Source organism: Tinamus guttatus, unplaced genomic scaffold (assembly GCF_059628265.1).
Source record: "Tinamus guttatus ecotype Peru unplaced genomic scaffold, ASM5962826v1 Tinamus_guttatus_pri_ptg000172l, whole genome shotgun sequence".
Lineage (NCBI taxonomy): Eukaryota > Metazoa > Chordata > Aves > Tinamiformes > Tinamidae > Tinamus > Tinamus guttatus.
Window position 1 is genome coordinate 4,396,468 of NW_028288706.1, and position 12,680 is coordinate 4,409,147.

Genomic DNA, 12,680 nt, shown 5'->3' on the forward strand with positions numbered 1-12,680 from the left:
GGAGAAGCTAAAATTGGCAATTCAAGAAGAGAAGCTTCTTCAGAAAAACAAGTGCCTGCTCAGTGTCAGCCTTCTTGCATACCCTGTCTTACCTTTGTCCTAAATTTATGCTTAGAGGTACCTGTTTTTATTCATTACCATGAGCACTGTAGGTCTTGGCAGTGATTTCCCAAGCAGACAACACTTCGCAGATAGTGCTGCCTGACTTGTCCCAAATACCTGGATGCTGAAGTGAATCTTGAATGACCCCAGACTTAGCTTTTCTGTGTTGTCTGGTAAGCAGCTGTACAATGCATGACCAAAGTGTGGGAGAGAGGGTGTAGCACAATGAGGATGCAATGCACAAGAATCCTGAGAAATTTAGAAACACTTGTGTGCGTGTTCTGTGATTGCGGTTGGAGCGTGTTGGCGATTGCAAATGGTACCTGCCTCACAAAGCATTACAGAATGCAGACACTGCAAACTCTGCAGCAAGTTGTCAAGTATGGATCAAGGTCAGATCCAGCCTTTTCTCTGTCGGAGTAGTCCATTGCTGAAGTGGCTGTAGACCAGGAAGGCTGGGTCAGACTTTCAAGGAACATTTGTCATCGATGCTAGAGGGTTTTTTTTGTTGTTTTTTTGCTTTTTTGTTTGTTTGTTTTGTTTTAAGGAGTAGGCTTCTTTTTTACTTTTTTTTTAAGCCTTCAGTTTGCCGTTAGAGTCTGGAGATAAAATTTGCAAAAGAATCACGACTTACAGGCCAACTGTTTTAAATACAAAGCTGTAAACAGTATCAATGTGGGAGGAGATGACTCCTACTAAAAACACTGGGAGGTGCAAAACAATAGTCAAGTTAAAATATTCTTCTTTTAAGGTGACCATTTTTGGGGGAAAAAATACTTTAGTGTTTTGATCTTGAAGGGATGTTTAGGAAAGGCAGGAAGGAAAATGTGGCAGTAATTGATCCATGTTTTTACATTATATCTTGTCCTCTCCTTGGTGATATCACTAGTTAATTGCGAAATATCACTGATGTATGAGTATCAATAAAATACCTGTTTCAAGTCGTAAAGTTTGTTCATAACAACATGACAAAGAAAGATGCTAAAAATAGAAGTAAATCAGCTATAGTGATTCTTGAATGAAAACACTGTATAACCTGCTTACCTAGTTTTGGTATCTATTTACTTTACCTATCATATTTTATAAAATCCCTTACTTGACTTGGAATCATAAGCTATTACAAAAATGTTCTAATCATCTCTTAGAATGAAAACAGAAACTAGTTTTGTATGACTTGGTGTTTGCTGAAGGTGTGATAAGGTATTCGTTGTGACTGGACCACAACCGCACTGAGCTTATGTAGGTGTCTGCTGTAAAGAATGGAGTTAATGGTGTTGACTCGCACACTCAGGGATAAGCCAGATAAACTCCTGTCTCTTTTCAAAAGGTCAAGCTTCTTTTCTGAGTTTTTTGTCAACTGATTTAACCCAAGAACTAAGTATCTGAGATGGCCTTGCTGATTTATTAACAAGATCAAACAAGGAAAACACTTTTTATTTTTGATAATAGAGGTATATTGTATATTATCACCATTCACTGACTTCTGCCATGATTAAAAGCACTTGCAAGTGCTCTAGGCTTATTAGTTCATTGTCATGCTCACTTCTAAAGCCATTTAATATTGTCTTATGGAAACTAATCAAAGCATTCGTGATATTTAGTCCTAGACTTTTTTTTTTAATAGAATCCGATCACATTCTATTTTCATCTGTTTCCACATAATTTTAGTACCCTAAACCAGACTTTGTCCCTGAGGAGCAACACAGAGGATAGTCTGCTTGCTAAGAAAGCCCAGAATCATCAGTTTAAGAGCATTATTGGATGATTAGGTGGATCAACAGTCATTGGAATAGTGGACCATAAGAAATGACCTTAACATTTAAGATGCTGCATTCTTGAATTGCAGATATGACCCCAGAAAAGGGAGGATGCTTTGGGTGAAAAGTCAATCCTCAAAAACAGCTATATGCTGGTGTTTGAAACAGGGAGCACATTTGAAGGGAGAAATTGTCATGTTTTTGAACTAGGAGAGACACGTTGGATGTAGAGCTTGGGACAAAGCGTGCATGCAAGACTCAAGCTGTTTGTTTGGAGCTTTATCAAGATGTTTAGAGAGATAACTAAACCATCACATAGTCCAGTGTGCCCAACTAGCGTGCTCTTCCTGGTGACTGGTGTGACTCTACCCATGTTTGACAAATTTGGGAACATTAACCCATTTTAAGAGCATAAGAATTGCCAATAGGGATGAAATACAGGATCCATCTAATGCAGTATCTGGTCTCTAAATAGCCAATGCTAGAGAAAAGTTAGAAGAACTTTGCAAGATACAAATATGGAATTAATACCTCTTAAAAAGATCGCCTCTTAACTCAGAGGAATTAGAGTGTTTCAAAAACTGAAGCCTGACATTTAAGGTTGCTTCCGAAATGTGTTACCCGCAGCTATTACAACTCCTGATGTTTTTGTTTCTGTGTTTCCAATGATATTTACTCAGTGTTTGGCCTCGGTAACATTCCGTAGCCTGAGCTCCACTGTTTTGCAAAGCTGTTTTATAAAAAATATTTCCCTTTGTTAGTTTTGGAATTATTGCTTTCCATTTCTCTATGCCATTAACAGTGTGTCATGGTGTCTTGTGTTCTTTTGAATTTTGCTGTATTTTGTGCTAAGTCTTCACTCAGCTGCCAGTAATGTCATTCAGATCCTTTTGCAGACAGTGTTTTAAATAAGAAAAATGCGCTTCTCTCACTAAAGCTTTTTATATTCTTCTCTGCCAATATGTAGTGATTACAGTATATCATACTGCTTACACTTGTAAAGCTTCCTTTGGTTAGATTTAACTTTAGGAAGCAGAACATCTGGTTTTGAAATGGCAGGTTTTGTTTCTTTCAACTTTTGCTTCATGTTTCCCATTCTGTAGTTTTGTATCTAGTTTAACCATGAGGTAAATGTACAAGTGGACCAAATTATGAATTGCATAATATGGTGACACCAGGGTATTCCTGGCTAAATGTGTTTTTGTCTCATTGCAGCCTTGTCCTTCATGTAGTACCACCCTTCCTCCCCAGTGTGATATCAGCATAGAAGAAGGAGCTATCCAAAATGGTTGTCAGGATGAGCACAAAAACAGTACTAAGGTAATTTAGGCTTCACCACTTTCCTATTTTTCCCTCATTCCTTTAGTTCAGTTATCTTTCTAATTTTTGCATTGCATTGCTTTATTTAACCTCTTTAAACTGCAGAGCCGATTTAGTTTTGAATTTTTGTGTTCTGAACTTTAGTTCAGGCACACAAATTTTCAAAATGACTAATAGTTTTGTCGGCCTGGTTTGAAACCAAGAGGGACCTGTATTTTGGACTCTAAATTGTGCTGAGGCTACCCAAAGAAAGATGCAGAAACACCACTACCACTCTCTCCGTGACTTACGCCAGTAGATTGCAGGTCACCTAGCTGCAAGTTTTGCCTATGTCTTGCCAACTCTTCTATGTAGTAGCTCTAAAACACAACCATTCCTGTTCATCCACATGACTGAGACTCTCAGCATCTCAGCTTTTCACATCCTTTTCTCTCTGACAAATGCAGTCTTACATATTCAGCGTACTGCTGCAAGGATTATTTTCCTTGCTGGTTGCTTAGATATTCTCAGGGGAGCCACCTACTTCCCCTGCAGTACCAGACATTACATATTTGTCATCTTGTTCATGGCCCTTCATAGCCTCTCTGCTCTGCATTTTGCATCTCCTTTCTGAAAATTAGACTCCCACTGAAATGCAGAGTGGACACCAGTTTTCATCACCTGACTGTTGTATTTTCCAAAAATATTAATGCCTTCCCTTCTCAGGGAGGACTTTTAAAATATCCTCAGAGCTAGCCATCCCATTTCTTCAGATCTGTCTTTAAAACTCTGCTCGCATATAGTGCTGTCCAAACACTTGTCTGATGAGCTGTTATGTTAATCTGTGTTTGTGTCTGCATTCTGCCTGTATCTGACCTGCCGTCTCTTATGCTTAAGCTGTAAGCTCAGAGATAGAGACAGCCTCACGGTACTGTGCTGGAGTGGTATGTAATACAGTAGGCCATATTTCTTTTCCCTGCAGCTGTATTAGCTTCTTGTGTTTGAATCATCAGGTCACTTAATCTTGGCGGGAAGAGATCTGTACAGTATTGAATAAAATGTCAGTAATTTCAGTTGAAGAAACCTGCTACTGGAGGCCAAGTCAAATATCGCTCATTTATTCCGTTTATTTGTTGCTAGTCGAAATTGGATCAGTTATGTGCCTCTCCAGTAAATCTGAGATGCCTGTTTAAATGAGTGCTACACACAGAGAAGTTACTGTGCCATTTGATTTCCATATCTTCTTTATAGTCTCAGATTTCGTAGGAAGAAAAGTCATAAGCTTGATTCACCCCTCTAGGTACTTTTTTTCTCCTATGCCACATTGCCATGTCAACCTTTAATATTCAGGGTCTCTGTCTCTCTGTCTGCCTGTCTCATCTCCTTAAACTTATGTTAACCACTTCCTCAGTCCTTCCTCATGTCCTGTCTTCCTTTGGAGCCTTCCTGTCCTTTTACGAGAGGAAATTGTGACATGGTGCATCGAATCTGAGAGCTCAGAACTGTACGGCCTGTTGCCATCAGAAACCACAGTAACACTGGGGCTAACAACATTTATTAAATAGGGATTTTCTCCTGACACACAAGCAGTTTCAAATTCTAATCCTCTCCTGTTAAGATTAACAGAGTGGAGACAGCACAGGAAAACCTTGAGCTGACTAAAGGGAAGAATTTTCATAGGGATTTGAGCCTTTGCCAAAGAGCTAAAGAGAAAGGCCAGGAGAAGTCCATGCTGACCTTCTCTGAAAGAGCAGAAAATTGTCACTGTGTTCTTCAGATGAATTCAAAGATCAGGCAGGGAAAGCAAACAGCAGATGAGAATGCATATCCTATATTCAAGTTGTTCATACAAAAAAAAAAAAAAGCTTGCATTCTGTCGTTTAGTGCTTTTCAAGAACGTCATCTGCTGTAGGGGTGAGGAAAAAAGGGAAGATTCATTCATTCAAAAACAGTAAATAAATAAAAGAATAACTATGGCCCTCATTTTCTTAGGCCTCAAATTGTTTTGGGAAGCATCCAAAGCAGATATAATCTTTAGCGTAAATTAGGCAAAAAAGAAAGAAAAAAACAGAAGAACCTTCAATACTATCAGCTGGTTAGACATTTCTCTCTGTTTTGCTTTGTTACTCCTCACCTCAAAAAGAAAGAGGTTACTCTGGCACTGCAGTATGTCACATGCTCCTCAGAAATGTTCTTGTTGGATAACCTAGGTAATCTGTCACCGTTATGAGAGAATCTGGTCTTAAGTTGCTGAATATTTTCTCTTAAAAAAGATTCTGTTGGCCTTTTATTTGTGAAAGTTCTCATGCCTCTGGCTTGCCAGGAGAGCAGCCCTTCATCATACAGAAGCACCTCTCCAGTCCAAGAATCCTGGTCTGCTTTTGCTGAGTTAGGCATTGCTAAATCACTAATCTCTTTTGTTGCTTATGTTCTTTAATAAATACTGGCTGCACCTCAAGGCAGCCACTGAACTTGACCGTTTCACTTTGTCAGCTGCTGTCACTGTATTTAGAACACCTGCAAGATGCCAAAGCAGTAGTTGTGAGTGGTGGCAGGGACTAGATGTTGAATCCTTTCACCTCGTTGCTTCCAACACGCGGCCCTGCAGGTTCTCACTTTCATTTGGGCAGCCCCGAGGGTCCCTCCCATGCTGGAGAGAAGGGAAGTGTAGCTCAGCTCCCCCTCCTTTTCCTGCAGTTCAGTAGTTCACTCCCGTGCACTTTGCTAGGACGCGAGATGCAGAGCAGGGCTTCCTTCAGCACTTGAGGTCATGACAGTTAGAGGGAATGAAGCCCATGGGCTTTCTGAGCCTTCCCCGCGCAAGGTGAAAGTCTTCTGCTGCTCCATGTGTCTTACATAGTCACTTTATTTATGAAACAAGTTTTTAGCACACACAAAATAGGTGGCTTTTTTTTTTTTTTTTTTTTTGCCAGGGAAAAAATAGGTATCAGGAATGCTTATGTTAAAAGAATGTCGTTGGAATTTTTTTTCCAGCATCTTCTTGTCAGAAGATAGGGAATTATGGATAAAAAGTTGCCTGTTCTCCTTTAATTTCACCAGACTGTAATTGTGTGCCTCATTTGTTTTACAAGATAGGTGCACAAGGAGTTTGAATTAGTTTTGCATGGGTAGCCAGAGAGCAGCTATTTCTTAACTTTAGGCTGTTACTGCAATCTGAATAACATATTTCAGTGCATGATTTGGGTGGTGATGATATTTATGGTATCAACTTACGATCACTAACGTGGCATCCAATAATAGTCCTGTGGAGGAGCTAGTCACTGCTATGCTGGCTGCTCTACAGGCAGAAATGAAGAAACTTCTGTCATGAGTGGGTTTCAGGAGGAGGATAAATGACTAATTATAAGACTTGGAGGAGGTGAACAGTCAAATATGCTGGATTTGATATATGCTTAACTTTGAAAAATATAATATGATCTGACTACCTGCAGCTCCTTTTCACTCTGACAATATATAGTGGTGTTAATTTCTTGTGCTTGCTTAAATGCATATCAACGTTGATCAAACAAAGTGTAAAAGAAGCTTCAGGTTCCATGAAAACAGAGGAGTTTGTTGTCAAAACTAATTTTTGTTCTCAAATCAATCAAAGCAGAATTGGTAATGCTGTGCACTTAAGCAGTGTACCAAGCCGGTGTCAACATTTTAAAATGGCAGAAGAAAACCAGAAGGAAAAAGTATTTTCTTAGTCAAGGAAGAAAATGTGCATGATAATTTTTAATAGGACAATCAGACATATAAAGGTGCTATTTTAATAGAGCAGATAAAGAGGGAAGTTTGAGAGAGCAGCAGGACTCTAAAGTGGTCTGGAGAGGGACCAGCTAGACCAGCAGAGTAAGTTGTCTTGTGACAGAGCACAGTGTAACCAAGTATTTAAAAAGGTTTTAAAAAGAATCCTGACTTGAAGGATGGTAATGAAGGTAATGAAGTTTGGGCTTGTGGTTGGTCTTCATTTCTTGGGTGGGAAAATTACTTTGTATTCTAGTGTCTTGGAACTTGGGACATAGAAGGCAAAAAGACAACAGCTAAGTAAGTATGTGTTCTGTAGGAGAAGGTATGAATGATTTCAAAACAGTTAGAATTACATTTGTGACATGGCCAGGTAAAATTTCAGTGTGATGGTATATGGTCTGATGAGAGAACTTAATTGTAGTGTTTGTTCCATTAAATCTCTTCAGTTTGCTTTGTCAGCCATTCAGTGTTTCCTATGTGTGTTTTGCTTTTGTCCAGCAGGCTCCAGGTGGACATAATCCAAAGACGCAAAATGGACTTTTGAGTCCTCCACAGGAAGAAAAACTGAGCAATAGTCAGACCTCACTTTATGAAATGTTACAAGAGAAAGGAAGATGGGTGGGAGTGAGTCTGGATCAGTCGGCTCTCCTTCCTTTGAGGTTCAAAAACATCAGAGAAAAGACAGATGCTCATTTTGTGGATGTGATTAAAGAAGACAGGTAAGACACAACAGGTTGCATAATGTAAAAATCCTACAAAGGAGACAGAGTAATAACACTGGTCATATATCTTGATTTGTGTGGTTTTTTTATGTTGTTGCTGAGATGTTAAAACATGTATGTTTTCTAAACTTGGTCTGTATTCAGTTTGGAAGCTACAATAGGAATGTGACATCAAAAATATTCTGCTCAAGAATATGTAAAGCCGTTTTTTCCATCATTTTTTCCCTTTGGTGAACAGTCATTCTTCATATGTATATGTAAATAAATACATACATACACACATATATATGTATATATGTATATCACAGTTAACAATGTAACATAAAATTTGAGTCACAAAGATTCACATTCTTGTATACCAGAACCACCACATGATGACATGTGATTTACTAATGCCTAGAAATTGTATTTGGCTTGGAAGCAGAATTACTAGGATTGAATTCTCGTGGACCTATGAGCTACCTATAGAATTTTGTAAAATTTGCCCCTCTCCATTTCAAACAAACGACACCTTTCTTTCGGGCGGAGGAAAATATGTTCTCTAAAGTTCAGGAGCATGTAATCTTTGTAAGCATGCAACCATGTCTCCCTTGTCATGGCGGTGATTTAATCGGATCAACTTAACAGATAACTTGAATTTTGTAATTTTTTATGGCTAATCCTTTTTTTGATTCAGTAACAGAAGTGCTTCCATTCGGATTAGGTGCATTTTATTTAAATATCCTTGGAAGTGTATGATCATATGTACTCCAGGCTGTTTGGAACAGGGACAGCATCTTCTTAATTGAAAACATGACCAAAGCAGGGAGAAGTGAAAGAGAGGACATTGAGAGAGGACACTGTGTTTTTGTTACATACTACTTAGTTTGTTCTTTTGCATCATTCCCTTCTAACTTTCTACCTTTTCAAACTTCTGTTTATTTTGTTTATTATATATATACATGTCTTAGCCATTATCAAATACAGTAGATATATATTTTTTCTAAATATCCAGCTTCTGCTTCTCTGTTTCTTTTTGGATTACATTTTTTTTCCTGTGGCCACCTTCAGTAAAAATCCTATGTTCCTTTTTTCTAAATTTATGATTTCTGTCATCAACACCTGAGGATAGATGTTCAGCTGACATTTTCAATCAAAGTCAAAATGTTTGCAGAAATCAGAAAGAAGGTTTTTCTTTCTTTTTTAATATAACCAGTATTCTCAAATTTTAAGTTGCTAAAAGTATTTATGGCAATTCATGCCCCGGCCTGCTTCCGTTATAATGCCGATAACTCCTTCTGATTCAGAAAAAGTAGGACTCCGGTTTGACATCAGTCAAAGCCCATGGATTTTTTCCTCAATTGAAAATCCATCATTACCATATTAAGTGGGCCATTTCTTGTTACCAGGGAAACTTCTCTGCTGAGTTCAGTTCATGTAAACATAACTTTCCAAAAATAATCTTCTGATTAATTAGGTCTATGCAAAAAGGATTAAGCCCACCATTTTACATGAATCCTTTTAACCATTTTTTTAATGTTAAGTTACATGTAATAAGTCATTTTCAAAACATTCTCCATCCCCTACTATGAAACATATTTACTGTTTGTCTTACTAAGTCTGGTAACTGAGTGTCTTCAAATACAGAATATGAGTTTTCCTGTGTTGGGGGGTGGAATCCAAACTTTTATAACTTTATCCTCTTACATGAGGCCACTTTTAAATAATAATTTTGGCAAATGGCTGCTCTAGTTTTGTGCTAGTGCAACCTGAGCAGCGGTGAGCGGGGAGGCTTGGAGCGGGCTGGCAGAAGCTGCTGGGTCCTGGGGAGGCTTTTCGTTTCCCACCTCTTTCTGGAGTTGGCGTGTGCAGCTCAGACCTCCCCAGTGGCCTTTGAGCTCTCTGCGTGCTGACATTGCCCAGGAGGTGATACTAACATAGTTCCAGCGTTCCTTTTAAAATAATAAAAAAAAAAAGAAAAAAGTGTTAGTGGGGCACATTTCTATTATTACTATTTCATTATACAAGAATCCTTTTCATGGATATTATGGCTTTGCTTTTTCTTAGAACCTGATTATATATATATTTGGCAAACACTGTACAGTTTGAGTTTTTGAGCTGACTTTTTTACAGCTACTATAGCAATGTCAAGCTTTGTTCATTGTAATCTGCATGTTTTGTATTTAAAAAAATAGTAGTACAAAAGGTGGTAAGAGTACAAAATATTTAAAATAATCTCTTTGAGGATGCCCTCACAGAATTTTCTTTTTAGATTTTTCTTTCCAAGAATGATTATTTACCCTTAAGATGATAAACCTTTTGAAGTCTAAGAACCAAGTATTCATGTGCTAATTATGACTAGTTACAAAAGCTCCCTTTAGAAGTACCGAGTAGAGTCTTGGGGAAATATGAACCTTTCCTAGAAGTTACTTTCTTTATAACTCTAGAAGTTACTTTCTTTATTACCCTTTTATTTTAGCTCCCTACTTTGGCCCGCTTCCTGTTGAACTGCCTTCCGTCTTTCCGCCTTTCATCTCCCAGTTTCCAGCCTTAGACTTGATTCATGGAAAACAGAGATCTCATTTGCGCTGGAGAGGCACTAGGGCCTCATGGGAAACAGGTTATGAACTTGGCTGTGTTTAGTCAACTAAACTGGGACCTTCCTCTTTAGGAGAGACGACTGCTGAGATGGAGCTGGCACAGTGTGGTGGTGGTTTGGCATCAGAAGTGCCTCCTGCCTAATTTGGTAGTTTTGATTCCTCCCTTTATTGTGGCACTGGCAATCTGGGATCTTCTTCCTACAACCTCAGACCAGCACAACTCCTGCACAATATCAGTATAAATACTTTGATGAGCTTCACTGGAGGAATTGAAAAAAACTTACACCACACCAAAAAAAGCTCACAAAGGTCATACTATGAGATGTTCTGTCTAGTATAATAAGATCTATGGTCATATGTCCTCTAAGTTCATGCCTCTTTAGCAGCAGTTAACCTTTATTGGCCTATACTACAGTTATCTGTAGTCATTTGATTTTGGTTGTTAAATTCATTAAGGGATTTGTTAGTATCTTCCTGAAAATATAAATGCTTGCTCCATCATGTTTCTGTAAAATATTCTCTCTGACTGATCTAGCAAAGTGGATTGAGAGCATCAGTACCACAGTAAATTAGAGCAAAGAAACGCTGTGGCAACTTCAAAGCCAAGGTGGCCAAGCCTCAGTGTCGCTGGAGGTGGAAACCACAGAATAGTGAAGTCTGAAAGAATCACAGCTGAATAAACTGATCCTGATATATCTTTTCTCTCTAGCCTCATGAAAGACTACTTCTTTAAACCACCTATTAACAAGCTGAGCCTCAACTTCTTGGATCAGGAACTGGAGATGACCTACAGGGAGAGCTATCAGGAAGAGGTGCGTTTCTCCTGGAGTTGATTTCCTTCTGTAATCTGTCTAAGCAACTATCTCTACTTGTACTCATGCTGTTTTTAACACATTTCTTTGCAGTTGATGACAAAGGTTGAGAAATGTCAAATGAGATTTATTGCTTGGTACTGATGCCCCTGAAAACAGTCTCCTCCTTTCAGTTGACCTGTCATGTGCCAGTGCCCTGAGTCTAGGCCAGTATTTGGCTAGGAGTGCATTTTCGCAACCCACCAAGACACACAAATTTCACTTGTTTTAACCTACGTTATCTCTGTTTTTCAGGGTTACGTTTTAATGCTTTAGGTAGGCCAGGGAAGAGTAAAGAATCAATTGCTACTTTCTTCCTCAGCAATTATCCTGACTTTGAGAATGGTGACTTTGAATGTCATAATTTTTGTGTGTGTGCTGTGTTTCGTAGAGATGATTCACACCACTGCGTGCGGTAAGGAACTAGGTGTCTTTAGGATTCTGCATTATTTGAGCATAAAAAATGCTGAATCTCATGAAGAGAGGGGACTTTGCAAACCATAATAAACTTTCCATGTCAGCTGATATTTCTGCCTGCTTGACATGAACTAGCAAGATAAAAGTTTGCATGCAGCAACATTAGGTGTCAGTATGAACTGAGGCTGCACTTCCACAAGGAGCTGAAAATCAGCTACCAAAAGAGGGCAATCACTTTGGCTCTGGTGCTTATCAGACCTTTCCCTGCCGTGAGCCAGTTCACGTTACTAACTTACATAAAATATTAATCTGTTTTCCTTCTTTATCTGGGGCCATTTTTCCCTTCTATGTTGAACCAGTGGCTCACAATGAGCCTGGCAAGTGCCACAGTCATTGCAAGATAAGTGCCTGGGAACAGGGAGGGAAGAGAGACCTTCCCTTTCAGTAGTGGTGAACTACCTGTTTGGAGGGCCCATCTTACAGAATCCCACGCTGATCAAAACAGATGTTGATGCCCTCTTGCTCCCTGTGTGCATCCGAGGACAGCCAGGATATCTGCCATGGTTCTAGGCAGTATTGCCATGGTGTCCTTAGCAGTGCCCCTCTTTTGCTTCCTTTTCATTTTTCATAAATGAGACCTGACTCTCTTTTTTCTCTTCTTTTTTTTTTTCCTTTTTTTTTTTTAAACAAAGGTAAAGACAGCTGTGCTGCAGTTTAATTCATTCACTGTGTTCTGGAACCCTGGGTTCATTGTGTAGCACTTTGTATCACTTGTGTCTCTCGGAATAAACCTCATGTAGCAACAACAGGAGAAACGTCCTGTGAGATAAATTCACATCTATTAAATTATATCCACAGCAATATATGATACCTGCTCATATCCTAAGTTGAGTGTAGTAAGAGAACAAGTGTTGTTTTAATACTTTCTGATTTTTTTTATAAATAATTTTAGAGTGTACTGAAAATTAATACCATAATATATATGAGGGTCTGTGTATATATGTGTGCACACACATGATGGCCTCTACAGTTTGCACATAATATACAGAAAACAGAAGGTCAGAAAGAAAAGCAGTAGTATTCCAGCTTATGCAGCAATATTGACCTATTAATGTACCTACTAATGTAATTAAGTCACTCTAGTTACACTGTGTCAGCTGCATCCTTGGTTTGTGATCACTGTCTTTCAGCAGCTGCCCTTCC

The 12,680-nt window shown here is 38.8% G+C and overlaps 1 protein-coding gene across 7 annotated transcripts in view; it reads left to right on the forward strand.

Moving 5' to 3' along the window:
- Window positions 1–12,680, forward strand: part of ADCY9 (adenylate cyclase 9) — a 78,341-nt gene that overhangs the window by 43,909 nt on the left and 21,752 nt on the right. For 4 of the 7 annotated variants that reach the window (XR_015913281.1, XM_088523092.1, XM_088523093.1 and 1 more), the window contains exons 3-5: window positions 3,075–3,179; window positions 7,407–7,627; window positions 10,919–11,021. Coding sequence is in view for 6 of the 7 variants with exons in the window: in XM_088523092.1 (XP_088379218.1) it covers window positions 3,075–3,179; window positions 7,407–7,627; window positions 10,919–11,021 (429 nt within the window). In the remaining variant the exon portion in view is untranslated. The remainder of the gene's footprint in view (window positions 1–3,074; window positions 3,180–7,406; window positions 7,628–10,918; window positions 11,022–12,680) is intronic. The other 3 variants (XM_010216767.2, XM_088523090.1, XM_088523091.1) reach the window with 3 other exon arrangements.